We start from the raw sequence: 27,720 nt of genomic DNA on the forward strand, positions 1-27,720 counted from the left end.
ACAAGTTTATAGTGGTATATTTGTGGATATGGGACACAGGCTCTGGCATAATTATAATTTCATAAATTCTATCAACTCATCAAATATCACACAGTGAAATAAAATGTGCTGAATTATTAGCTTTTGTCTGGGGAGCTGGTTTGCCGGTTTTGTAGATTTTTGTCTCATATATGGTGTGGCCCTCTCAAATATCAAAATACTTTGCTTTATGGCTCTTTGAAACAGAAAGGTCCCAACCCCTGCCTTGAACCAAATAATAGTGTTCTTTTACTGAAAATTTATGTTAAAGTTGTCTATTGTGTTGTCCATTGTTCATTTAATTGCGGGCTTTTGATCAAAATAATTTGGACTGGTGTTCCATCCATCACTTTTACCTTTTCATCAAACCTAGAACTAGTCCAGTAGGACTTCTTTCCTCTGCCTAACAGCATAGGTGCTACAAGAAACACAAATGCATTTGTAGAAAAATAAAATGTTAGCCCCCATCCTCCCCTTAGAAAAAGAACTAAAAAGAAGGTTGGGAACGCAACTTTTCCTTATTTTTGGATTGCGGGAGTATGGCTACTTGTTTGTTTTCAAAACAAAACTCACCAGTAGGCAATAAAGGAGCCCTTTGGTGCAGGCTGACCTGGGGGAGACCCATTTGGAAAGGGGCTATTGGCGAGAGGTCACAGTTCAGATTTCAGTGCGAAACGGGCCAAGTCGACAACATGCGCGTTCAGACGGCGTACAAACCTGTGAGTCACGCACACACTTCTTGTGCGTTAAAACAAAGAAGTCAGGAAGGCAGAATGAGGGGGGAGGGGCGGCGGGATGTGGTTTGACCTAGCCGCTGAGGAGTGTGAATTTCAAGTGGGACGAGAAGGGAAACCCCCCGGATGGAAAATCCGTTCCTGCCCTCGGCGTCCCGTCCGAGCCCTCGGCGTCCCATTCATGCCTCCCTCTTCTTCTCCAGTCTGTTTTTTCAAGGTGCGGCGTCTGGGCCTGTGCTTCTTTGTTGCGGTCGCTCGCCCTTCAGCGATTGGGTGGGTCCCGGTAGCGGGTGGGCTCCTGGGGGAGACGCGGCGACCTCCGGCTGGAATGCCGGTCACGTGGCCGTGGCCTCAAGGTAGCTCTGTAGTTTGCGGACGGTGGACTCGTCCAGTGAGAAGAGGTCGAAGTCGAAGGTCGTGTTGGTCACGTTGAAGTGGCCCGTCTCCTCGATCAGGTTGACGATCTGCCACGTAAACAATAGCACCATTTTCAATATGAATCATATACATGCTGCTGTCAAAGTAGATCCTTCACGTGCAGTGTTTTCCATACCAAATAAAGTCTCTGGCGGGCCGCCAGGGTCTAATTGGTCCCACTAGGGTGTCATTAACTTATAATTAAAAATGGTAAAAATATTCTTAAATATATATTTTAAATATATATTATATAAATGCAAAGTAAATAAAAAATTCTTTAGGATATCAGAGTACATGAATGATCTCAAACTCATGATGTGCTCGCTTACACCTTTTTTGGGTTAATTGGTTGAACGGTTATTATGCGTGTTTTTGTTTGCTGAGCAGAGGGGGCGGGGTGTGGGTTGTCGGGGGAGCAGCATATTGTGCACAGGAACTGATCGAGAGGAAAGAAACGCTAAGCAGGAAAATAAACCTAATTTGGACTCATTGCAATTACATGAGTGCTCCTAAATGCTAGTCAGAAATGACTGATGATATTTACCTTTTTGTTGTACAAGTTTTAATTAATGATTTTGCGTTTTTCTGGGTTTTTGTGTTGTTTCAACTTACATTGGTTAAGGTTGTATTGTAAATAATTAAAAGTAGTTGCTTAGTATAAAAAAAGATTAAACTAGTAAAAAAGGTTCACTGAAGGATTAAAAAATAAAAGCTAGTATAACCGTAGACAAGAGGTAGTATAGAAATATAATACATTTTTTATTCTCAAAAAAGAGCCCTATTTCCAATCACTAATGAGTTGCACGTTACAGCAACATAACTGTTACTTTCCCCCCATATTTCCCCTCGATTTTTGGGGGGGGGATTATTTCAAATTGTGTACGCTGTATAACAATTTTTGCACAAGAAAAAAAATAACGGAGAATTTTTTTTTGTTCTACATAGTCTGTCTTGCTTTAAATAAATATGTGCGGCGTTTTTGTTTGTAAGGTTTATTATCGCTTAATGGGAAATGCAATCATTGCTGAGGTTGACAGGTATGCAATAACCTCCTGTAACCCATTGAAGAGGAACTGGCATCCTGTCATAGCAGCAATCAGAAAAGCAGCGGTACTGCTATTTAATACTGTAATTTACCAAATCACCATTATGAGTATTCCATTTGACCAAATTTAGAACTTATAGTGGTGATTTGGTCCGTTTACTCGTCAATACGATCCGCATGTAACAATACACTAAGTATGCGCGAGTTATATTACCGTATTTTCCGCACTATAAGGCGCACCTAAAAGCCTTTATTTTTTTCAAAAGCTGACCATGCGCCTTATAATAAAGTGCGCCTTATATATGGATCAATATTAAGTCGCAAGGTCTCGCAACAAAAGCAAGCAGCCGCCGACAAGATTTTTCCTCGTAGGCGATGTGGTCCGCGGTGCATGCTGGGATACATATGCCGGCGTTTCATTTCCCAGCCAATGTGTCAATCATCATTTGAATCGATCACTATTGGCTAAAGTTATTCGGAGGTAAAGGGGGCGGATCCTTTTTATCATTTACAGGCTCGCATAGGCTAAAGGGGCAAAACAAAGCCTGCAATTGGCCGAAAAAGATGAATGTGAATAGCAAGTTTGGTTGTCTACGGCATAGAGAAAACATGTTTTACCATTCTGTATTTGTAAATTTTTTACTCTCCTGGATTTACTACACTCACGGATATAAGAGGACCATGGTTGCACATTATTATTGAACGCAACGACTTCGGTGAGCTACTCCGGCTATATATTTTCCCAGTATCTTGTTTCAGAGTGATCTCGATGTTTCTGTGATGGGTCTTTTTTTAAATTAAACTCAATTCCAAGTGTTTATTGTCATATGCACAGTAAAGTCGCGAGCGAAAAAGAAAATAGAAACTAAGGAATGGTTGGCATTTCTTGAATCCCAAGACTTTAACCTTCCGAATGATATTTGGAACGATGCATTTGAGTGACATCGTACGGACACCGCATCCGCACGTGTCTACGACACGTATTTGCTTCTTTGCAAGATTTCGGAATGTTAAGGGGGTAATAATTTTGACTGAACTATCTGACTGTTTTGTCGACGTTCCCAATGTAGTGCCTTATAATCCGGTGCGCCTTATGTATGGAAGATATAGGACCAAAAAGTATTTTTTGGGGGTGCGCCCTATAGTGCGGAAAATAGGGTATATATATATATATATATATATATATATATATATATATATATATATATATATATATATATAGTGTGTGTGTGTTTTCATGTAGGCACCCATGAAAAGAGCTATGAATGGCTCGTGAGCCATAGGTTTCCGAACCCTGCCCGAGACTGTCCACATACCAGTGGTTTCACGAAATTCTATGGGAAATACTAAAAGCAAGATAAACAAAATTGCCATTTCAGCACCACCCGCTATTTTTTTTTATATCATGTTTGATCTTTTTCCTCTTAAAACGAATTAAGGGTTTTTACACCACTAGGGTTCGATATGTAAAACACAATGTTTCTTTGACAGACTGATACAGAAAACTATTAAGTCTGATTGCCGGCATGAAGGTGTTAGTTCATGACTGACTAAAGCAAGATTGTGAGCTCCAAACAATCTAAGTTTATTGCGAAGGCATTAGCGGCTGCGTGCACATTTTTTTTCAGGATACGAATAAACAGACCAGAACTGTGCGCACTGTTTTTCGGCGCTCCGCAGTGCTGTACCTGGCAACCCTATTTGTATGCAGGAGCGCAGGCATGCTCTTGTGTCTACCGCTTTTTCTTTATGTCCACTTCCGGTCCCATTCCCGCTCTGTCAACAGTACTGCACTCTACTTTATGCTAGCGATACGGAACATTAACGATGGACCCCAAGAACGACATTCGGAATAGTGAGCAGCAAGGAGAAAATAATAATAATAATTTCCTTTGTATTGTCATTCTTTGTAACAATGTACACAGAACGAAATGTCGATACACCTGACCCGTTGTAGCGAGCCGATGCAGCCGCAGCCAACAGAGGGCGCCGCCATTTTACCAATTAGGTATGACTCGGCTGAGGCCCGAACCAGCGACCTCCCAGTCTCAAAGCGGGCACACTACCATCTAAGCTACTGAGCTGGTAAAGAAACGGAAAATAGTTTTTCTGGACTTGCAACAAAACAGGAAATAATTGGGATGAAAAGAGGATGCGTATTTGTGATGTCGCCAAAAAATATGGCCGTAATCCATCGACACGATTATTAAACACAAGGAAGCGCTAAAATGTATGGCTCCTTTCAAAGGTCTTTTGGTCATTTCAAAAATATCGCCTGCGAACGATGAGATGAAAGGGTTGTTAATTCTGTGGATTAAGGGAACTGGAACGTGGAACTTCATCACCCAGAAAAGGTTTTGACTGGTCGGCCTATTGGTCATTATGCCACGCGCATTTCCGAGGGATTGTCAAAAGCCTGCAAAAGCAGACAAGAAACAGGACGCAAAAAAATACTGCTGAGGACCAGTAAATAGTTAAAAAGTAAGAGATTTTTAAATTATTTCCCTTTGATTTTTTTTAACATTGTGCGCATCTCGTTTTAAGTTTGTTTGGTATTGTAATTTATTGAAAGAAAAAAAAAAAATCATACTTTTGCATTTCTTGGAACGGTTTAGCGAATTTACATTGAAAAGGCACCTCCACTTACAAATGTTTCAGGTTACAAATCTACTCCGGGAACGAAATCAATTCGTAAGTAGAGGTATGACTCTATGTATCTTACATTAACGGTAGCAGGAAGTTCTTCCCATTACAATTCACCACTGACAAACGCGACCTTAAATTTTTGCATTGCCCATAATGATCGGTTTGTGTGATAATATCAATCCATTTGGATCCATTATCTTTTTAATAATAATAATAACATATGTACAGTATATATCATTAATTAGAGCACAGCAACACACCTGTTGCAGGACATTTCGCTCTCTTAAAGCCATAAGTCTGCGATGGAGGTCCACTAACTCTTCTGTGTAGGCCTGCAGCAGTTGGGAGGAAAGAAGTGTTAAAGAACTGCAGCACATAATGTTCAAGTGAGAAAGAACTCCATTCAAAAATGACTAGGTTACCATTGTTTTGAATCGACAAGGAAACCATAGCAAAACCTATAGAAACAGCATGGTCCACTGCGTTGCCGATTTTGAATTGAATTATCTTTATTGTCATTGATAGCAACATAGCGAGCATTGTGTTTTGTAGAAGACAGCACAAAGCAAATGCTGGGGGCATGTTGTTTGTGTGTGTCTTGGGCGGGCGTGACTGTGTGTGCGACTGTGATAGGCTGGTGTATGCCGTCAGTCAAACAGCGGGGCGAGTGCACAAGTCAATGTGTTCACCCAAAACTACTGGGAAGCATGGCAGCAGCTAGCTTTTAGTGGCTCGTTACAGTAAAAATAAATCCATCTTTTAAATCGGACTTGGAGGAAAGTCAGAAGAGCACAAAGAAATGGTGATAACCAGCGGTTGGCTCCATGGATTAATAGCGACTCAGGCGGTGTCAGCAGGGAAGGCAATGGCGAGGCTGCAGGTCCGGTGTACTGCTACAGCTAGGCCAACAAGTCTCTTAAAGCCACCCTGCCTCTCATCAATGCCAGATCCTTTACCAATGAAATGGGTGACCTGGATCGACTACTCCTGGGAAACTGCTACATTCAGGACAGTTGTGCTTTAATCATTAAAGGGACCTGGGTCAACACGAGGATACTCGATGCTAGCATGAAGCTAGCTAACCGCTTTCTAAATCGCTTCTTTGTACTCTTGTATAATGCCAATAAACACTGTTCATTGAACAGTATCTTTGTGTTGTTTTAAATAGTAGTTCTTCAGTTGTTATTTTTTTGAAGTCATATACTCTCAGTCGGTAAGAACATCATCTCGAGGTAAGTTTAACTTTTCGAGGCTTTTATGAAGGGCGTTGCTACTTTGCGGTATGGTATGTTTTACGGGGGCTTCTGGTCCCCATTAACTGCGATAAGAGAGGGAACACTGTACTTCACAATTGTATTTTGCCACATGGTTTAAGTGGTAGTTAGCACAACATCGCAATATACTTAAAGTAAACTAGTGAACACAGGTTAGGTGAGTGAGGTGAAACATAAAAGTGGAGGTATTTACCCTTCCTACCTTGTCGTATCCCTTCTTCAACACCTTCTCAGAACGGAACGACGAGTCTGGACTTTTTCTTCCAGATACCTGCGCTCACACAAAGACACAGTAAATTAACTTAGGACAAAAATATTCAGATCTTAAATTCTGTTTACTTTAGCATACCGCTGTCATGTGAAAAATCATCTAAAATACATTGCGTTTTCTCAAAGAACGCTTACAACAAATTTGAGATGTTTTTACATGAAATATATATTCAATAGATTTCCAAAACAAACAAAATTTAGGCAACACTTTAACAAACAATTGAGGGACAATTTAGATAATGAGCAAACAAAAAACAACTCAAATAAAATTAAACGTTTATACAGTACTTTTATTTAATAAACACATGTAAAAAGCCTGTAAAAAGGTTTTGTAATTTGGTTTAAGTATATTATAGAAGATTTACAGTGCCGTGAAAATGTTTTTCCCTCTTCCGGATTTCTGTTTTTTTTCTTTTTGCATATTTTTTACTCACAAAAGTCACTAAACCAAATATAAAATCACACAGAGAAAACTAAAGGAAATACAAAATGCAGTTTTGAAATGTTGATTCCATTTATCAAGGCACAAAAAAATCTATGCGAAAAGGTCATTTCTCTCATCGCTGCCAAAGGTTGCCCAACTAGCTATTAGGTTCAGGGCGCAATTGCTTTTCAAATAGATTTTTTTTTTTTTGCTTTAATAAATGGAATCAATATTTCAAAACTGCATTTTGTATTTTGTTGGTTAGATGATCTGAAATCTTAGCAAGTGATAGAAATCAGGAAATAGGCAAACACTTTTTCAGAGCATTGTTATTGTATAAAATACAGGGTTCGTACACATTTTTATGGCCCGACTCAAGCACCTTAGGGACTTTAAAAGTAATTTCCCCAATTTCTCCAGTCGCATTAAAAGAAGAAATCTGGTGTGAATAATTTATTTTGCAGAGCCACAAATATATCTGTGATTTACACTTGAGATTTTGAAAATAGCGTGTGACCGTACATCTATCAAGAAACATATGGTTTTTAGGTAAATCGCAAATACATTTGTGGATTTGATCAAAACTGGTGTATTCTTGAAACAAATCCTTCCCTATATAGGTGTTGGCTAAAATATATAGCTTATATTTTCAGTTGAAGGAAGTTCCCCCAATTACAATTCAACACTGGGAAACGCTTCCTTCATTTTTTGCATGGCCTATAATAAATGTCCATCATTGATATGTTATCCTTGCACTCGTACACATTTTATAGTTCCCTGTTTAGATGTAGCATGCACCTGTCCTCTTGGACACGACGCATAAGGGGTGATAAATGTAATAATTATTCAAATATTCAATTAATCGTTTAAATAGTCTAGGACTAAGTTTTTTTTTTGTTAGAGGCAGCCCTACTCGGCATCAGAATTAATTGTTTCCAGTTGTGAGGAGTTTATAAAATTCAGTGAGTTTTGTATGTTTATTAAAAAAATGAAAAATAAAAAAGAAAGGGGGGGGAATAAAAGAAATAAATACAAAACAATGAGTCCCCACGTCAACTTTGAAGCTCAGGCCCGTACAATAGGCGCATCACAATAACATTGAAGGGTGCGCATGGTGGCATTTCTAGTTTCAAGCTTGTCATTCAGAATATAATTATTGTAATGTAGTCAAAAATGCCAGGGAAAGGGCACAAAACAAGACCTCACTTTATTATTGGAGGAGCTGTGCTTCTGTGGGGGTGGGGCAGGGTCTCGACTGGGGCGGTGCGAGTTGTCACTGCTGTCACTCTCGCTGTCTAGGCTCAATCTGACAAGGGAGAAGGACAAGTTCAAGAGGTCGGGCAAGCGCATACACACATAAAATGCTCACTTTGAGTCTGTAAAAGAGTCACATGTCTTAAAATGCCACATTAATTGGCATTTAAAAGGGTCAATGCTATCTAGGATTGTGTTTCAAAAGCGGGAGTGAAATGGTTCCTGTGAAAAGACTGACCGAGAGTCGCGATTGGGGGGGTTGGTCTTAACAGGGGTGCCCTCCTCCGAGCTGCTGTCGTCTTCGTCTGACTCCTCCGACTGGATCTCCTCCACCATGGATCGGAGGGGACCTGGACAAAACAAAGATCACTTCAGATTTTATCTATGATCCTAAAATGCCCCGTAGTACATTATTTTGCATTTTAAAGACATACAGTATTAGGTGTACAAAGACCTCTCAAGGACATTGGTGTTTCCTCAGAGTCGACTTTTAGATACTATACCTTGTCCTGGTTTCTGTCCGGGCTCAAAGTCTGAGTCTGAGCTGGTGTCCGAACTGGAACTGGAGTTTGAAGGGCTTGAAGGAGCTGATTGCTGAGGAAAGAGAGATGGTTGGTCATTTTAATGGACAGGATGGAGTCGGCTCTGATACAACTAAAAGTAAGTATTTGACTGATTTGAGTTATTTTCTAGTTGAAAAACAATTGTGCAAAATATACTCGAATAAAAACAGTAATTTCAAAGTTCTGTTGCGTGTTACAAACGAGGTCTTGGGTGACACAGTCAAAGGAAGTGTGACACCCCCTCTCCTGTTACACTAGCCTTATATATGCGCCCACACTTCCCTCTTTAGCTGTGATGCCCACACTTCCCGCACAGCCCGACGGTGTCCTCAGCTACATCCGCCGCTTTACATTACACACTGGGCGCACCGCACTATAGGCCGCGCCACACATCCATCCATTATCTGCACCGCTTATCCTTATCAGGGTAGTGGGGATGCTGGAGCAACATTAAAGTAGAAGTACTAGAGCAGGCATGTCAAAACATTAGGCAAAGCTATCTTCGGGAAGTGGGCAGAACACCGTGAACTGGTTGCCAGCCAGGTGCAGGGCACACAGAGACCGACAACTCACTCGCTCATTAACACCTTGGGACAAGTTGGACTCGCCAATTAACCTGAAATGCATGTTTTTGGAATGTGGGAGGAAACCAGAGTGCCCGGGGGAAACCCACACAAGCATGGGGAGAATATGCAAACTCCGGACATGAAGGCTGGTAGCTGGATTTGCCCCCATGACTTCAGAACTGTGCTGCGGACATGCCAACCACTCATCTACAGTGCCGCACAGCACAATTTGAAGCCTTTTGTGCCTAAATGTCGTGTATATACGGTAAACATTTAAACTCCTATCTATGACAATCCCCCCATGTTTTACTTTAATAAGTACACTCAAAAGACATAGGTCCATTAAGGCACATCCTACCTCAGATTTTGAAGACGCTTCATCCTCTGAATTGGACTCTTCCGACTCGGGGATCTTTTTAGGTTCTTTCAAATCCTGCGTGTCGTTTTTGCCTTTGGCCCAGCGACCCTTTTCCTTGGAGTGCTTCTTGTCCGCGTAGGGCTGGCTGGCTGCAGAAGATGACGACACGCGAGGGGAACCTGTAAAAGGCGCCCCGGACGGGCCCTTGGGCCCCTCAGAGCTGCCTTTTTTCTGCTTCTTAGCGCTGGGTTTGGGAGACTCTACCGTCGAAGGTCTTTTGCTTGGGGCTTTGGATTCGGCAGGAGCCCCTCCTACTCCTCCTCCAACGCCGCTGCCTCCTCCACTCCCAGCCCCCCCTCCTTTTGGAGACATGCCCTCCATTTTTGACTCCTTCAAGGTGAGTTTGGGCTCCTTGAAGGCCGCCTTGGGCAGGACTTTGACGTCATCTTTAACCTTGATGTCCGATGGCTTTTTTAAAGAAGAGGATGAGGAAGATTCTCGTCCACTTTTACTGCCTCCGTCTCTGTCGTTGTCCCCTTTTGACGAGGCTTTGCTTTCAGAGTCTTTCCGGGGTCTTTCCCGGTGCTCCTTGGTCATCTTGTGTGGCTTGGGTCCTTTGCTGCCGCCGCCACTTCCTTCTTTGCTGGCTTCCTGAAGGCAGAAAAAAGATCAAAAACATTGCTTTTATCCATTACAACTCCTTAAATATTCCACAAGAGCTGTAGATGAACAAAGATCTTAGGTTATAGAAGGCAAAGTGATCTCATTGGACATGAAGTCTACACACACCTGATTAAATTACAACTTGTTAAGAGTTGAGACTTTCATTTTGCGACCTCACTCAATTGGTGGGACGGGAGTTCTACATTTGAAAAACCTCTAGTACATGAATGTCAAACTCTGGGGCCGGATCTGGACTTTCTGTTCTCAGGCGGGCCAGATCAGAAAAATAATGTCAACTCCGAATTATTAGCTTCGTTTTGAGTGTTATGCTTCATCAGGCAGCCTACATTAGTAACCTACCGACAAGGATGACAATGTAAACAAAACACCTTTATTCAGAAACAATGGGGAAAAAAGATGTTCACATTTTGGCATTGAACATGTTAGTTTATTTTAAAGTTGAGGGGATGCAGTTTTAGACCTGAATCTATCACGCTATACAAACTCAAAACTGCCCCCTCGTGGGCCAGGGAGAGCATTTGATTTGTATTCACTTTTATTTTATAGAAATGACCCAGAGACCCGCTTCTTTTTGTGACAATAAAATTGAAGGCAGGCTGGATCATAATGTTTGACATGCCTACTCTAGTACTTCTACTTCAATGTTGCAATTTAGAGGCTTCCCAGTTGGTTCTGTCTATTTGCCTTGACTACATTACACTTTAAAATCTTTAAAAGCTTTATTACACACTGATTTGGTCTAATCAATGATACCTCTATGATACCATGGAAGACTTAAAGGGATTCCAAAATTCTAAAACATACAAAAAGTGAGAAAATGCATTTAGTGTACAGTCTTTGAAAAAAGGGTCCTTTGTAATCCCTTTAAGAACATGGCTTTGTTCTGAATACAAAAATAAATTAATAGTACAGTATAAACATTAGTTCAATTTCTTCCAAACTTCACAATAAGAGGATGAACAAGCTTCAAAAGCATGTGCAATAAGTGGATTAACATTTGAAATGCTTAATCTCCTTTTTGAATAGCAAATAATTGGTAAGTTAAAAACTGAACTTGTACTGTTTATGTACATTTAATTTGTATAAAAATATGTGATGAATTTAATGCAGTCTTTTCACAACAACTCTGTTTTTAATGCATCCACGGTCTAATGATCTGAATTAGTATCAGAGTAAATTGTTAATAAAACTATGTAAAACTATCACAGTGAAATAGTGCCTCTACCAGAATTTATTAGTATCCCTAGCATGATTAGAGTTGAGAAAGGCAGGTGTCTGTGGGTATCACTCTGCCTTTGTTAATCTTACTCTGATCTCTTTTGGTTTTCGAATAAGGACACAGTTATCAGGGGCACTCAGACTCTTGTGAAGAAACAGGGATTCGCAAACCTTGTGAAGGATCTCATGCATGCCAGACTAATCACTGCAGCACCTTACACTCAGCCCGCCCCCCCGAAAAAAGCCATATCAGTGGGGATTGAGCTCTTGGAATATCACACTGCTACATCTGTCTTTCACCTCTTCTGGTTATCTGACAACTACATGGATCTTCTGGTAATGGAAAGTACACAGTAAAGGCAAAGAATCTATGAAGACATAAATAAAATGGAACAAAAAGGGGGGATGATTGGATATGATGCTACAAGAAACACAGAATCAGAAAAACTGAACTCCCATATATGGACTTGTAGATCTTGTTTACTGAAAGTTTACTCCCCCAAGTGCGCATAAAAGAGCAATTGACATCTACAAAGATTGGACACGCAATCACTCTACCGAAACTAGAAAAAAGGGTGATAATCCTTTTGTGTCCTCTCTGTTATTTTTTTGTAGAAATTAATGAATGAGCGTGGAAGTGGATTGTGTGCATGTGCACTGTTTTGGGGTCACGCAGAGCTGCTGTCAAAGATATATTCAGTTCTAACATTACAAAACAGCCCAATAGAACCCACATAAAAAGAAATGAATGAATAAATCACGGATAGGAATTCAACAGGATATAATGGGCTTCAACAAATAAAATAGATGATCTAAAGAATGTTCGGTGATCTAATAACGTCAAATCTTTTTTTTAAAGTCACAAATGCAAAAAAGACCCAATACTTTTTACCAAAAGTCATATTCCTCACATAAAATTTTTCTAGACTTCCTAAACTTTCTACTGTCTGGTCTCGAGTAAAAAAATAAATAAAATAAAAAACAATTGCACTTGAGATGGTATATTATATTTTTATCATAAATATTAGAGAGGCAAAACTGAACGATGCAAAGAATGCCCCAAATTTCTACTCAAAAACTGGTGGGTTAATTCTGCATCCATGCTAAGTAAGACTAAACTTCCAATTATGGTTGTTAGTTCTTGTAAGTCAAATACAGCACCAAAGTTAAATCTCTGGCACAAATTAAAAAAATATGCTTAACAATTACAGGAAAATAAAAATTCTAAAAGATGGAGAATGCAGAGCAGAACCAAGACCTTTGAAAATGAAAAGAAGTTTGTTGGTATCACAACCAACCTTTGACGCATGAGAAGTCTTTGTTTTCTTCGGATCTGAGAAGGCTGAGAGGGGGATGGTTGGGAGGATGGGGTAGTCTGGACTGGGCCTGGAGACTGCTTCGGCCACCTCCGGAACCACAGAGACCTACAATTGTAGGCATGACAGTTGTATATTTGTTTCAACCACAGCATAATAACATAAAATATACACTCTTAAGCACATTTAACAGACTCACCCCTCCAGCTTTGATAAGCTTTTTCCTGAAATCTTTGGTGGGGTTGTTGAAGGTGAGCTTTTCACAGCGGAGGTGATTAACAGGGGGGTTGCCCTCTAAATTTAGGAATAGGTCGTAGTTGAAACACACCTTTTTTGGCTCTTCCTAAAGAACATTTGAAAGAAAATGTCATTATTTTATTTTGCCGGTTAGTAAGACACAAATACCATCCAGACAACTCTAGTTGTGATGCTTTTGGTTCAACACAATCAAACTGGACAGTATTTTGAGAATGCCTTTTTATCAGCATCTCTGAATTACTTTGGCTACTTATTATTCAAATCACAAAGAAAATCCTCAAGTCACAGTAGGAAAGCTTGTTCTGGTTTTGTACTAGCATTGTTTTAAATGGTTCTAATGGTTGGCAACATTTACCAGATTAGTTTTCATTCAACGCCCGACTCATTTCTCAGACATAACAAAGTGAATGAGTGTGTTGTTTACAACTGAAGGCACCATCTTAAAACCAGTGGAAGTACTTTATATTTATATTACCAGCTCATCAACAAGAAAACAGAAGCATGCATTTGAGTATTTTTAAGGACAAAGTTGCTCATTTAGGAATTTTGTCTAAAAAGGCCAAGCTTTAAATATAAAAAAAAGAACCTTTTTTCCCCTCACCTTGTTCTTGAAGTATACCTCGATCAGCATGAGGAAGCCTGCATATCCCGACTCCTCCACTTTGTAAGGTGGCTCCTTGCATACTGCAGATACATTCAAAAATCATCTTAATTCAATTTTTGAGGGATTGAAAAATTAATAAATTACACCAATAAATAGCGGCATAAATGTAAATCAGTGTTCCCTAACTTAAGCGTAAGACAGTAGAGTAGTATTTGATTTTATCAAAAGAGTTCAAGTATAAAAAAAGTACACTTAACTCAATTTATATTAACGATTCCTAAAAGCATTGAAATTTTTAATAACATTAATAATTGACTATTCCACTCAGATATCCGTGAAACTATTCAAAGTCTGGTTATAGAATAACCTTAAAAAACATTGAACAATGCAGCTTTTTTGCATTTCAAGAGCATCGAGACATCTCCATGTTGCAGACCTATTCCACTTTGTAGTTTCACAAAAGTTATAATAGGTCCTACTAAAGTTCATTATTAGAATGTCTTGAAAAAAATCATAATGATAACAAACCATAGAAACACACTCAGGAAAAGATACTTATCTAAAAAAAAAAAAGTTAAATATTTGCAAAATATACTGCAAAGCCACGACCTGCTAGTTCAAAACCCATTAAAAATAAAAATTTGCATGACTACAAATCCGGGATGAACACAGAGACACTAGCATTAACAGCAAGTGACCACGTCCATGAAGCTAACATTAGTATAAGAGTTGTTGATGAGGAGCTAGTTTCTCCTGCCGTTGTTTCTGTTTCTCTCCATTCACTACAAGTCTCTTTGAGGACAACAAAACCGCATTGTAGTATGGACCTCTTTGTCAGTTTTGTGACCTGGTGACAATTCTAACCTTGGAAATCAAGTGGTCATTGTTTATCCTCCATTCCGTTTCATAGATGAGAATCTTCAAAATCTACTACAAACTACATCTGTCTTTAAATTTCTCATGTGCACCATTGATCCTTTATCATTTTTAATTACCTGTGCTTATTACTTATTACTATACGCTTGAAAAGATATCCAGGAAATGGTAGAATGCAGACGACACATTGACATGTGTATTCTGATGGAACATATTGGCTAAGAGACAAGAAAAGATCCAATACATTTCTTCTTACCAGCCTTAATGGTAGAAGAGGGCTACAAAGTTCCTGCCACTATTGTTAGAAACACAATATTGAATTAAAATGCATAAGAAATACATTTTTATCACAGAGCCAGATGTACTCAGGGAAAAGAGCCACACCTGGTTTGTAAGTCATATGTTCCTAACCCCTGCTAAAGTTGTGAATATTCTGTGAACCTCACACTAGATTCTAAATTATACAGCAATAACCCCCAACGTTCCTTTGAAATTTGCCTAAAATCTCAATCCAAGACGTACCCAAAGTAAATTGAATGCTGATCTTGAATTGTTTGGAGATAATGGAAGATTTCGGGCTCCATTAAAATGTAAGTTTCAAACTGAAATAATCGCTGCAAGTGTAGTTAACATTGAGTAATCGGAGTGGTGTAAATCAAAAGTTCAGAGGCTAACAGCCATATTGGAAATCATTTTACAAGTCTGTTTATTTGTAAACGGTAATTTTGTGGCGAAATTGACGGATTCCAACATGGAACATCTAACAATGCAGAAATGCTTTTAAGCAGATTTTTCAAAAATATTTGTCGTGTGTTTTGAACTAAAGATTTTACACGGTTGGATTCAATGAACGGTCCTGGATGCAACTAGTCTATGTTTATAGAAAATCGTATCATGAGTTGACTACCGGGGGACATTATTGGTGAGCTATTCTGGCTTTATAGTTTTCGGGTATATCGTTTCAGATTGATTGTGAGGTTTCAGTCATGAGTATGTTTTAAAACGGTCAATACTACTTAAATCCCAAGAGTTTACGCTTTCCAATGATATGTGGCATGACATATTTCAGTGACCGGTGACATTGAGAAATCACGTCTTTATTAACAGACTGCCGGCCGGCTGACAGTCTGTCAGACTGTTGATAAATTAAATGGTCAAGCAGTTAACTGCTAATTTGATGCTCGTTCAAAAGCAAAGCTAGCCATCAAAGCGATGCTATCCGTTCAACCAGCTAGTGATTAACTTCATGTAGCTTTAACTTCCTGCCAGGGAATGATGCAACAGGACATAATAGGCCCAAAAGACAATCTAATGATCTTAAAAAAATTACATCACCATCTTAAGCCGTTGCAAATCTAATATAACGAGATTGCACATTCCTACCCAGATTAAGTTTATGTTCCATCTTCATTTTGTCACTGAACTCTTTCGTTCTCGTGCTAGAGATTGTTTTCGTATTCAGATAATTCGCTTTACACCATCAGCTAATATGCATCATATGGGTGTGAAATGTGCATTAGCAGTGCATGAATGCTCTGCTATGGCTTTCATACCTCTCTTGGGTTTAGGGAAGCTCTCGTGCAGGCGGAAGACAACCTTATCAACAAAGTGCTGTATGTCGCCGTTCTCCGGCCCACGGACAAAAACCATCCAGTCATGTGTGAAGCCCTCGGATGTTACCTTCTTCCTCAGCTGAGCTCGGTGGCCCAATTCCAGTTTCACTTGCACTGTGCACTAGAAAGAGGAGACCAAAAGTAGCCATTTTAGGAGAACAGAAAATGCTATAGTTGAATACATTAATACATCATTAAATAAATAAATGAATGTGTCGTGAATGAATTTTCATATATCTAATAATCAACATACATCTAGGGTAAATAATTTTAAAATATGTCATAACTATAAACATTATACAGTGGGTTAAGTACTGTCCCCCAACAACTTTTTGTCATACTGCTACATTTCAGGCTTCAAACTTGAGGTTAAAAAAAATGAAAATGTTTTCTAAGACACAAGTGTGAAGTGATACCAAATAATTTCAACCTTTTATATTTTATTTAAAATGGAAAATGGGAAAAGTAAGTGTTGCAATCACATTGGCCCCCTGTTCTCTCAGCTCATCCAACAGACATAAGCTCCCAGATGACTTATGATCCAATGTCAAACTTAATGACTAACAATGAAAAAACAGGGTGAACCTGTGTGTCATTAAATCTCAGTTTAAATGCACCTCCTCCTTGATGGGTTCAGAAGTCTGTGAAAGGAGACACTGAAGAAGAACACACCAGGCAGGTTAGTCTGGGATAAGGTTTTGGAAATGTTCAAAGCAGGAATGGGATAAAAGAAGATTTTGTAACATTTACACAGCTCCTGGGGCACTGTGCAAGCAACATCAAAGTGGAGGGAACATAGACCCACTTCAAACCTAACAAGACCTGGCCGTCCCTCTAAACTTTCAGCCCAAAATGAGAGAAAACTAATCAAAGAAGCAACCTATGATCATGAGCGTTAACCCGGAGGACATTTTTGCAACTCTTACTTTTCAGTTTTGTATTTGTTAGCACAATAAAAATGTTGAATACATTTAGTTTCTTTTGTTGATTTGTGTCTCACACAATGATTCTTCGAAATATTGAAATATGAACCTGAAAAATGGAAATATGGCAAAAAGCTCTTGGGAGGAGAGATGGGGAGGGAAATACTTTCGCAAGGCACTGTGTGTGTCATACATTTAGAAATAGATAAAATCAAATAAAGCAGCATTTCTAAGCATGTTTGTTTATAGTCCCACTGATTCTTTTCCTGCCCTGCCAGTTAAGAGTAGGTAATCGTTAACCTGTATATATCCAGAGATTTGACCAAAAGAGAAAGCACATTGCTGGCATATCTGTCTCGGTCAAGAACAATGGTGGTGTGTCCTGTGCTAATAGTAGTGTGTTTGGGAGTGGTGTTCAAAGTATGGAGTATATTGTTCTAGTAACTATTGATACACTCTAGGATTTTAGTCCAAGGATCCAATTGGCTCAATAAAGAAGAACTAAGCACTTGGTTCATGCAGTTGAGTGGCCCATGAGATGGGATTAAGTGTGTGTGGTTAAGTGTTGGAGATCAACCCTCAGTCCTGTGATCACATTGCAAAACAGAAGGTCACAGATATGTCATGTAATGCGTACATAGAGTAACACATGTTCTCTTACAGTTATATTGCCCCCTCTCCAGGTTAAAGAAGGGAGAAAAGCAGAAAATTAGTGAAAACCATGACCAATCATCCTGTCGTCAGTCCCACAGAGCTAGCATACGTCTGTCTCGTGACAAGGAAAACAGCTGATCTCTTATAAGCAATACCCAACAAAGTAGTATGCCCGTTCAAGCGTCAGCCGGTGATCACACTCGAGTTTGGACTAAAGGACAGGTTGAGTATTAATTAAAATGATAAACTTTTCTGACCCACACATTTAAACGTAAACCTTATCTTCAGCTGCCAGGCTAATGAAACAGTGCTGAAAACTGAACTGTCAATATTTAGGGCAGGGGTATCCAACTTGCAGTAAGTTCCCACTGGAGAGCTTAATGCTCAATTTTGATTTGTTTGGGTGAAAAATGATGTTTTTGTGAGATTGCTCACATTTCACATTTACGTCTCCAGTGTGAATGCCACAAAAGTCCTGCATGTGCAAAAGAGGAGCAATACTTTTCCTCCATTGAATGGTCTCCATGTTTTCGTTTGCCGTGGTTGGCAATTTCTAAGCGTCCTCCCGCCTTTCGATAACGTGCATGTCGCATGAATGCTCCTTGGCCATCCACACAGAAGTCGCATAACCAAAGATCAGATCTGTATCAGATTTAGGACTACACATGCATGTTGCGTGGGTCTGGTGTGAAAAAAAAATCTGATTTGTTCCTGTCAGATCGGATACAGGTCGTGTCCGAGCAAAATAAATTGAAGTACCCATCTTACCCAACTTGTTTATTTCATTTCTATTAGTAGGATGATCATCATCCCTCAAATTTCAAATATACAGCTGCTCCTCACTTCACCTCGTATTTCGTTGTTTTTAAATAAATTATTTCTTCCAGTTTTTTCCTTTTCATTTAAAGGAACTGTTACTGAAAGCAAGTTATTTCATAAGGTGACCACGTTACATAAAACTAAAAAATTACATTTCTTCAATTTACTGTACATTCCTATGTTAGGTCTAAGGTTAGCGTCACATTTGCTTTTTGTCATCACATTTACATAAAACCTATATAAAACTAAAATACTCTTCCTCAACTATTAGTTGTTTTTTTCCCAGCAACAAACTCAAAATTATTTGAAGAAATACATTGTAAACAACATAGTTCAGTTCACTTATGGTACCAACACAACTCCTATGCAAAACTTCCAACATCTATATTGCTGTATCTAAATTGTCTTCACATCAGCATCCATGTTCTTTGCCAGTTTTCCATAGGTCATGCTGCAGAGTGCAGACTCCATTAGGTTTTACCACCGAGTCATGTGATTTTGTTTTCCACTATGCACAAAGAAAATTCATAGAAATGGTGAAGGCGGCAACCAGCTGTGCTGTGAACTTCGACATAAAAAAAGGTTTCATCCTGGCAATTAATCCAGATATCCATTTTGTAAGAATTCAGGAAGGAATGGTAATTATGAAATCTCCTTAATAAAGTACAGTGGAACCTCGGTTTTCGAACGCCGCTCAGTTCGGACAAATCGGTGTTCGGCCAAAAATTTCGAGAAATTCTTGCTTCGCTGTTCAGTCAAAAAATTGAAATTCGAACGCCGGTATGCTAGGGTGCGATGCTGTTGTTCGTCCAACTATTGCCTTTAAGAAAGACATAATAGCTAAATATGAAAGAGGTGTATGAATTTTCGATCTTGCTAGTGAATACAGCATGGCTAAATCTACTATCAGTACGATAGTAAAGAATAAGGAGGCTGTGAAATCGAGTGATGCGGCTAAGGAAGTCAGCGCTATAAGCAAGCAACTGCCGCAAGTTTTGGAAGAGGTTGAAAAACTTTTAATGATTTTTCTCTCCCCACCGTCCACCACAAAGGTAAGAAATCCTATTCATAATCCTTTTTTTATTTTTACACGTTCATGTTAGCGTAATCTTTCGTACGGAAGATTACGCTAACGCGAACATACGATTAGCCTGGGTTAGCTTCATGTTTACGTTCACAGTAAAACTTCAGGGTGTTGGAACGGATTAAAACGATTTTACATTACTTTTAATGGGAAAAACGATTTTCGGTGATCGACCAAATCGGTTTTCGAACAGGGTTCTGGAACGGATTATGGTCGAGAACCGAGGTTCCACTGTATTAATAATTGTTTTTAAGCAATTAATTAAGAGAGCCGAATGAATATTGATTTTTGGATTAAAGACACTTATTTATTCATCTTTTTATTGATTCATTTGACAGAAAATAGAACAAACTAAACTCCAATTTTGGGGTTTTGAAAAGCAAATAAGCAAGACAAGGAAGGCAGTTTCTTAAAATAGCTATCTGGCTACCTTCTAAGCTTTCAAGCACATTATCTTCCTACCTCTCCTGCTAATTAGAAAGCTATCTATCCAGCTTATTACATTTTTTGCATGCTATCTAGCTCACGTTTGACCTTTTTTTTTTTAAATCATCAAGCTAAATTTGGCCTACTTTCGAGCTAGCTGTCCAGCTTAGTTTTTAGCTTTCTATCTGGCTATTTAGATGGCTTTTTACACATTTAGCTAGCTCCCTTTTAGTTTTTTAATCAATTTTCTAGCTAACTTTTAAGCTACCTTTTCAGCTATTTAGCAAGCAATTTAGCCAAGTTGCTATTTTAGAAATTCATATCAAAATGGGTGCCCTTTGTAATAACAAGTAACAAAAAGAAGCTTTCAGTTTGATAAAGGTTGGAGACCTCTGAAATAGACATGCCATACTCTACTGATAAGAAATCGATACAATAACTAGGTAATTTGGCCGCTTTTATTGTAATTAGCCAGGGATTCAAAACAGAAATTGTCCAAATATCACATGTCAAGAAAATGTATGTGTTCTACCATGAAGCCTTTTATGCCAAAATGAACTGCCAAATTATTAAAGGATAAAATGAGAGACTAACACTCAGAAGAGAAACGTCATTTTGCCAAAATAAATATTTTCAACATAGTCAAAAGTGAGTTATATGCACTGTGCTTTACTGTTGTATTACATTACCCAAAAATTTAAATATGAAGTCATTTTAGTAACGTTTGAGCGAAAGGTACATTTCACACTGAGCATTTGTCGGCAAAACAAAGCACAGTAATGCGTACCAGCTGAGAATGACTGGTAAGCAACCAAAATTTTATAAGCCTTTGGATCAGCACTGGTGTGTGGAGATACTCCATTTACATCATAGTGGTACAGATGGTGTGGACTGAAGTAAGGAAGAGTTGACAATTTGTGCAGATGTGTGAATGTCCCAGGAAGAAAAAGGTATGGGTTAGTAACTATCCTCAGTTTCTCTAAATAGTGCTTTTTATACTTTCCGACAAGGTGGGCCATCTCTTCTGACAGTTGCACAATATTCGTGACTAGTCATTGCCAATTGTGTTGAATAGTAGAGCTTTTTGTTATTGTCTACTATTTACTGCCCTTGTTCACTGTTTACAATGGGCTACTACCGTTCGTCATGGTGTCGTAACGTCGTTCGGTTACTAATGTGCATAGGGACATAAGAAAATTTAAATTAATCATTTACTTTTTCATTCTTACATTAGCACAATGTTGCTGCTAATGTGATTGCACTATTGTCTTATGCACTTGGGCCATTCTTCAAGCACTAACTTGTATATTTTGACTGGCCATACGAACATACTTTGGGAGATTATTTTCTTTATACACGCCTATTCTTGTGGTAAACCATGTACACCATGTTGTAATCTGTGACAAAGACAATTATTTTTTAATTTATTCTTAATGAAAGGAGGGGTGTGTCCGAACACATTAACACACACACACATAAATCGGGATTTATAAATAAGATAACACCTATCAGCCTTTGTCTTACTTTTAGCAAAGCTGTTCGGGCCAGAACACATTAGGTAGGAGGAATGGGGCATTGGGAAATGCTGAAGACTAACACCATGCTCGTCTTTCTATTTTGTTTTCAATTTCTTAGTGTAACATGGAAATGGTGAAAGAAAAGGCCTGCTTCAAGCAGAGCCCAGACGACAACCCAAACCCCAAGAAAGATGAAAAGGGAAGAGTTTATTCTACAGGGTTCCTACAGGTGAATGCATGTTTAATTCATTACTTTTTAAAACTTTTTTTCATGCTGGGTTCTAGCCCTGCTGGCAGTGGGCAGGGGACACCCTGAACTATTTGCACGCCATCCACAGGAATAAAAAGCATACAACCTGAAAAAATGAATCCCTCAGTGGCGGATAGATAGTTGATTGCAACATGACTATAACCTATTAGGCCAAATTATTTCTGTTTGAAGAAAATAATTCTCATAGAACTATCATAGTAAAAATGTAGTATAAGTACTTAAGAGTCAATTACAAACAACAAATGGGTTAAAGCGGAGAGCCCAAGACACACTGTGTTTGACTTCTGCAAGACTAAAACAATGCGCAGATCTAAAGGAACAGCAGTGACATCAATAAGTTGTTTCTTAAAGGCACAACAGGTTGAAAAAGGGGGATATCTGCACGGTAGGCACAAAAATTAAAAGAAACTAAAATTGAAAGCTGTGAGGTTTCCAGTAATGTTCTCAATGGAGGACTTTAGGGTCAATTCCTCAATAACAAAGTACTGTGGAAACCAATTGAAATTATGGTTAAAATAAAGTGTCTCCCGATGCAAATTTCTGATACAATTCGAGCCGCAACTAAGAATTATTTTCATAATCGATGAATTAGTCAATAATTTTCTTGATAAATCTATTAATCAAATTTCTTAAAGACATTTTTTAATTTCATCCTCTTGATTCAAATATTAAAGTTTTGGACCGCTGGAAAGATAATGCAGAAAACATATTTTTTAAATACAAAACAATAACAAAAATTTAAATAATGCAATCTGTTAAACAAATATTGTGTAGTCATTGGGCGTACAGTATTTTTTTTTCTTTTTGAAATGGGCACGACACAATTTGAATTTGGACATTTATGGTTAGCATTATAAACATTATTTTAGACCTGCTCTAGGATATCCATTTTTTTTGTTTTGAACAATTTTATTGACACTATTAACAGCAAATAAACAATGTGAGGTTTGAACAATTTTTCTCGACAATCTTAACAGCAATTAAGCATATTCACAATTTTGTTATATCTGACAATATGACGTTTGAACAATTTTTTCGACATTTTTAACAGCAGTTAAACACACAATTTCATTATATCATATCACAACAATATGAGTTTTTATCGACACTTTTAACAGCAATTAAATACATTCACAATTTCATTATCTCATATTCTAACAATATGAGGTTTGAACAGCAGCTAACCGATGTGTAAAGGGCAATACTATTGTGCAAGGGCATGGCCAATGCAAAAATCCAATTCCTCCAAAAATATCAGTTACTTTGATCAGGATGTTTGCATTATCCATCAAGACACTGCTGGATAGAATAGCGGTACAGCTAGCTTGAATGGACCGATTATAAACAAGCTCAGATGTTGGAGACTATCTCGAATATTTGGAATGAAATTCGATGACACCCTATGCACTAATCCCCATGCTATATTGCAGTTTATCTACTTCGCAAATTATCACTGTGCATTGTGTTCTGTCTTCTGATTGGCTAAGCAGTCACCCCACCCTTTTTCTGTCTGAGAGTCAATAACGTTTGGGTCTGAGCTATACACATTCGTGAATACAGCTTGACAAACCTACATTACTTGCACAAATCTTTTTCAATTTCAAATTTCTCTTAAAAGCTTCATGTAAAGAACACCCTCTGGACTGACATTAACTCTGGCGGCTGGCCCAAAAGGCAGAGAAAGATGCTTCTTATAGCCCACAAAGTCGTACTTCTCAAAACACTAAATGCAGTTTTCCACAACGTCCACATGATGAAGTCAAAGTATCATTAGAAGTAAAAATGTACGGACGCATTCGCCTTACGCAAAACGGTACATAGGATTTTTTTTCGGGATGTCGAAAAATATACGGACATTGCTGTAAGTTACATTTTGTACTGTGTGAACCTTTTCCCGAGTAGAGGACAGTATTGTGGTGCTTCTTTCCGCCGCGTGGCGCTGTGTGAGGTCACCCAGCATCCACACCAAAGAAGAAATCTGGCTTCTACTTAATGTTTTGTGTGTTATCATAACAACGTGTACTGTATCTCTAGCGCGCTAAGAACTTTGACAATTTTATTGTTTAATATCTCGTTCATCCATTCAATATGGTTGGTGTAAAGTCTAAGGAAGAGGCGAGCAGTTTTTTTGTTTAAACGAAAGTGGAATAAGAAAGCTTGATGTGTTTGAGAAAATGGTCAGAACGCTGTTTTTTGGCCACTTTTTACCACGGAGGAAGACCTCTTGACGCGCAAGTCCCAAAAGTAAGTTAAACCTCACTTTATTTATCTTTATTTATTTTTATTATTTACTTATTTATTTATTATTTTTTGTCCCTGTGGTGAGGGGTCATCTCCTTGTGAGAGGTAAGAGAATTCTCCCACCATGGTCCGCTGTGTGTCGTAAGAGGCGACTAAAGTGGAGGGAGGGAGGGGACTAGGGATCCTCTCCTATCTATCTCTACTCCCTAAGAGACAGCAAGGCAAAGAAAGGGGGGCGGGAGACCGTAAGGTCTTGCAAAGCCTAGTTATAGGGTCATTAAATGTGAGAGGATGTGGAAGTAAAGCGACTGAGTGGAAGAAAAAGGAGATAGGAAGGACGATGACTAAAAGGAAGGTTGATGTGTTAGCCTTGAGTGAAACAAAGATGAAAGGAAAGGGTGAATTACAGCTTGGAGGTATGTATGGTAGAAGGTCTGGAGTTACGGGTGGACATGCTAGAGAAGGAGTGGCTGTGCTTGTGAGTGAGAAAGCAAAGGAAAAACTGGTGGAGTGGAAAGAGATATCTTCCAGATTGATGTGGGTGAGGTTGAAGTATGGATGTTTATAAGTGCATATGGACCTGGTTCAGAAAGAAGCGCTGAGGAAAGAGAGGAGTTCTGGAAGGACTTGTCCGAATGTGTGGCAAGTGCGAAAGAAGGGTGGAAAATGGTAAAGCCCATTAAAGTAAAGCCCATTTTTACGAATTAAATGTTCTTTTTTTTGATTGAAATATAGCACTCTTGGGCTTCCATAACAACACAATCTCATCGTAATACCCTGGAGCCTACACAGACTCAGCTGCTATGCTCCGAGTGACTACCTGGGCGAAAGGTGGGGGGCGGGGAGCGGTGCTAATAATTAAATGGACTGAACCATTTCAAGGCAGTAGAGTATTTATAAGACTACGTTGTTCACATTTTTGCTTTGTATCATTTTTTTATATTATAGCTAGCATTTTGTCTGCACGGCAGCGCAGTGGCTAGCGCGTGTGCGGCACAGTTCTGAGGTCATGAGATCGAACCTCCTGGGTGGAGTTTGCATGTTCTCCCCATGATTGCGTGGGTTTCCTCCGGGCACTCTGGTTTCCTTCTGCATTCCGAAAACATGCATGTCATGTTAATTGGCTGGTCCAAATTGTCCCGAGGTGTGAATGAGCGAGCGGAATGTCTGTCTCTGTGTGCCCTGCGACTGGCTGGCGACTAGTTCAGGGTGTCCCCTGCCTACTGCCTGAAGACAGCTGGGATGAGCTCCAGCACCCCCGCAACCCTACTGAGGATAAGCGGTGCAGATAAGGGATTGATGGATAGCTAGCGTTATTCCATTATATTCAAGCCAACTCTATCCTTTATTAAGAAAGAGTTTTAAAAATCCTGAAATGGTCCAGCCTTCGTTCTGAAAGCGCAGAGCTACTAGTGATTCCAAGAGCCAAGAAGATTTCCGCAGGTTCGAGAGTCTTCTCCATCTGGGCCCCGGTGCTGTGGAATGCTCTTCCCCCTGAGATTCGATCTGCAACCTCAGTGGAAATGTTTAAATCTAAGCTTAAAACACACTTCTACTCTATAGCATATGAATAACCTATATTTTTTGTTGACAATATCTATGTAATGTTTGTTATTGCAACATCCATTGCAGCCTGGTCATCCTGGAAGGGGCTTACCACAAGTGCGGTTCCTTCTCAAGATTTCTTCATTTTCCTCATATTGAGGTTTTTGACTTTTTCCTTGCCCTCATGTAGGTTTTAGACCAGGGGATGGTGTAGATAGATGGATACTTTATTCATCCCCGCAGGGAAATTCACATTTCCAGCAGTATCCCTGCGCTGAGAACAATACAATAATAAAGCAAAAGGAGTACAATATACAAATACCCAATGTGACGTGACTGTAGCGTGTTGTATAGAGTATTTAAATATACATAAAATACACATTCCAATAAAAATACGGTAATATGCAATGTAGGGGGTGTGGTTTAATGTGGGCCTTTACTCCGCTGGGTGGAGTTAAAGAGCCTCATGTGTAATAATAGTCTGTAATAATGGTCTGGTTTGCAATAACCTGTGCAGCCCTTAGAGGTACCTCTTTGTGATTAAGGACTATACAAATAAAAATGACTTGAAAAAATGAATATCATTTTTGGGGCAGCTTGGGTTGAATTTGTGGGTGCCCGAGCACCCCCAAAACTAGCTTGTTACGCACATGGTCTGAATAAATATTTTTAATCAATAAAAGAGGTTTGTACGAGGTTGTCGGGGGTGGGGGGCGGAGTGGAGAGAGATAAGACACTCTGGGAGCTCCGCACCCCCAACCTAAAATCCTAAACAGACAGCACAAAAAAATGAAAAACTCTTGCAAAAACACTACCTCGTACGAACGTAAAATCGTACTCATGTCTATGTTTCTTGCACATGTTGACTGCACTAGGTTTACTGCTCACCTTGCACAATGTTGACCATTTCTATTTGCACTGTGATGACTATTTTTTGCACCGAATGCATATGTTGACTATTTTTGCACTATGATGACCACCAAATGTATAATTGCACAAACCCTTACGATACCAAACTGTATTACGATACCAAACTGTATGTAACATCCTACATGCCAACATTTCTTCTGTAAATATTGTGTAAATTATAACTATAACCTTATCCTCCTTGTCTTATAACCTTATCTTCTCTGTTCCTTTTTACCTCACTATGAATGTGTGAAACTGGAGTGTCATGCCCAATCTCGTTGTCACAATAAAGGTATACTCGATTCTATTCTAAATCGCCCCTGGTGCCAATCAAGGCAAGAATGCGGTTCAAATATTCCATGTTGGGAATTTGCCAACCCCCGCCACCATACTCATTGGCATCAACACTGAAGAAAAGTGCACCCGCGTTAAATACAAACCAAATATGAACCTATATTACTGAAGAATACAGTCCTCTTTAGTACTAAGGGGGGAAAGTATGACAGCTATCGGCCCCCCACCCAAGGAGGAAGAGCAAGCCCTTTCCCGGCGTCTTAGCCTTTAGCCAAGGGCCGATACTCCACTGGTTGTGTGAACAAGCTAGCATAGCCGGCCAATCAAAGAGCATGAATTATATTAGACATTGGAACTGAAATTGAGTGCGTGTGTATCTTTGAGTGCGTCTTTGAGGCTTTGGCACTATTGGGAACGGCAGTGTGGAGCTAGTTAGCGGCAAATGCCGTTGTATGAGAGGGTAGCTAGCATAGCTCCAGAAGCAAACAACTACGACTTGTACGGCAACCAAAGCAGCTATCCCCCCCCCTCCACCCATTCCCTCACCCGCCCTCTCTCCCCCCTCCTTCCCTCCCCTCGCTGCTCTCTTCAAGCGACTACAACAGAGGATTCATTCCAGCCCTCCCAGCGTGAAAGACGCCGATATTCTCCCCGCGTAAAAAATGTTCAAGACCCCAAAACAGAGACAGAAGGAAGCCTACCTGATTCTCCATGTTTCACTGGCTTCAGCGGTTGCTGTTTTTATTTACAGCGGCGTTAGCGGAGCGTCTCCCCTGCCTGGGCTCCTCATTGTGTGTCAATCCGGCCGAGAAGCGGAAGGCAGACAGGCTCTCCCCTCCCCGTCCAGACGGTCCGCTGGAAGGGTAATCCAAACAGAAAGCTGGTTTGACCAATAGGAG

The 27,720-nt window shown here is 39.5% G+C and overlaps 1 protein-coding gene across 3 annotated transcripts; it reads right to left on the reverse strand.

Moving 5' to 3' along the window:
* On the reverse strand, positions 1–27,647 carry mllt1a (MLLT1 super elongation complex subunit a). 3 transcript variants are annotated; one of them, XM_088350183.1, is made up of 12 exons: positions 27,523–27,647; positions 16,079–16,259; positions 13,665–13,729; positions 12,987–13,130; positions 12,770–12,895; positions 9,570–10,220; positions 8,586–8,676; positions 8,321–8,432; positions 8,035–8,134; positions 6,328–6,405; positions 5,121–5,192; positions 1–1,216 (listed from the first exon to the last, which is right to left on the reverse strand). In XM_088350183.1, exons 1-12 carry the CDS (start codon positions 27,532–27,534, stop codon positions 1,088–1,090), a joined length of 1,761 nt encoding a protein of 586 aa, XP_088206309.1. In that variant the 5' UTR covers positions 27,535–27,647; the 3' UTR covers positions 1–1,087. The 3 variants fall into 3 exon arrangements, with proteins under 3 accessions (XP_088206309.1, XP_088206308.1, XP_088206307.1); XM_088350182.1 differs by having other exon boundaries at positions 6,337–6,405; positions 13,647–13,729; XM_088350181.1 differs by having other exon boundaries at positions 13,647–13,729.
* Between the last annotated feature and the right edge of the window lie 73 nt (positions 27,648–27,720).

The sequence above is a fragment of the Urocampus carinirostris genome, chromosome 12, assembly GCF_059441175.1.
Source record: "Urocampus carinirostris isolate Australia breed hairy pipefish chromosome 12, RoL_Ucar_1.0, whole genome shotgun sequence".
Taxonomy (NCBI): domain Eukaryota; kingdom Metazoa; phylum Chordata; class Actinopteri; order Syngnathiformes; family Syngnathidae; genus Urocampus; species Urocampus carinirostris.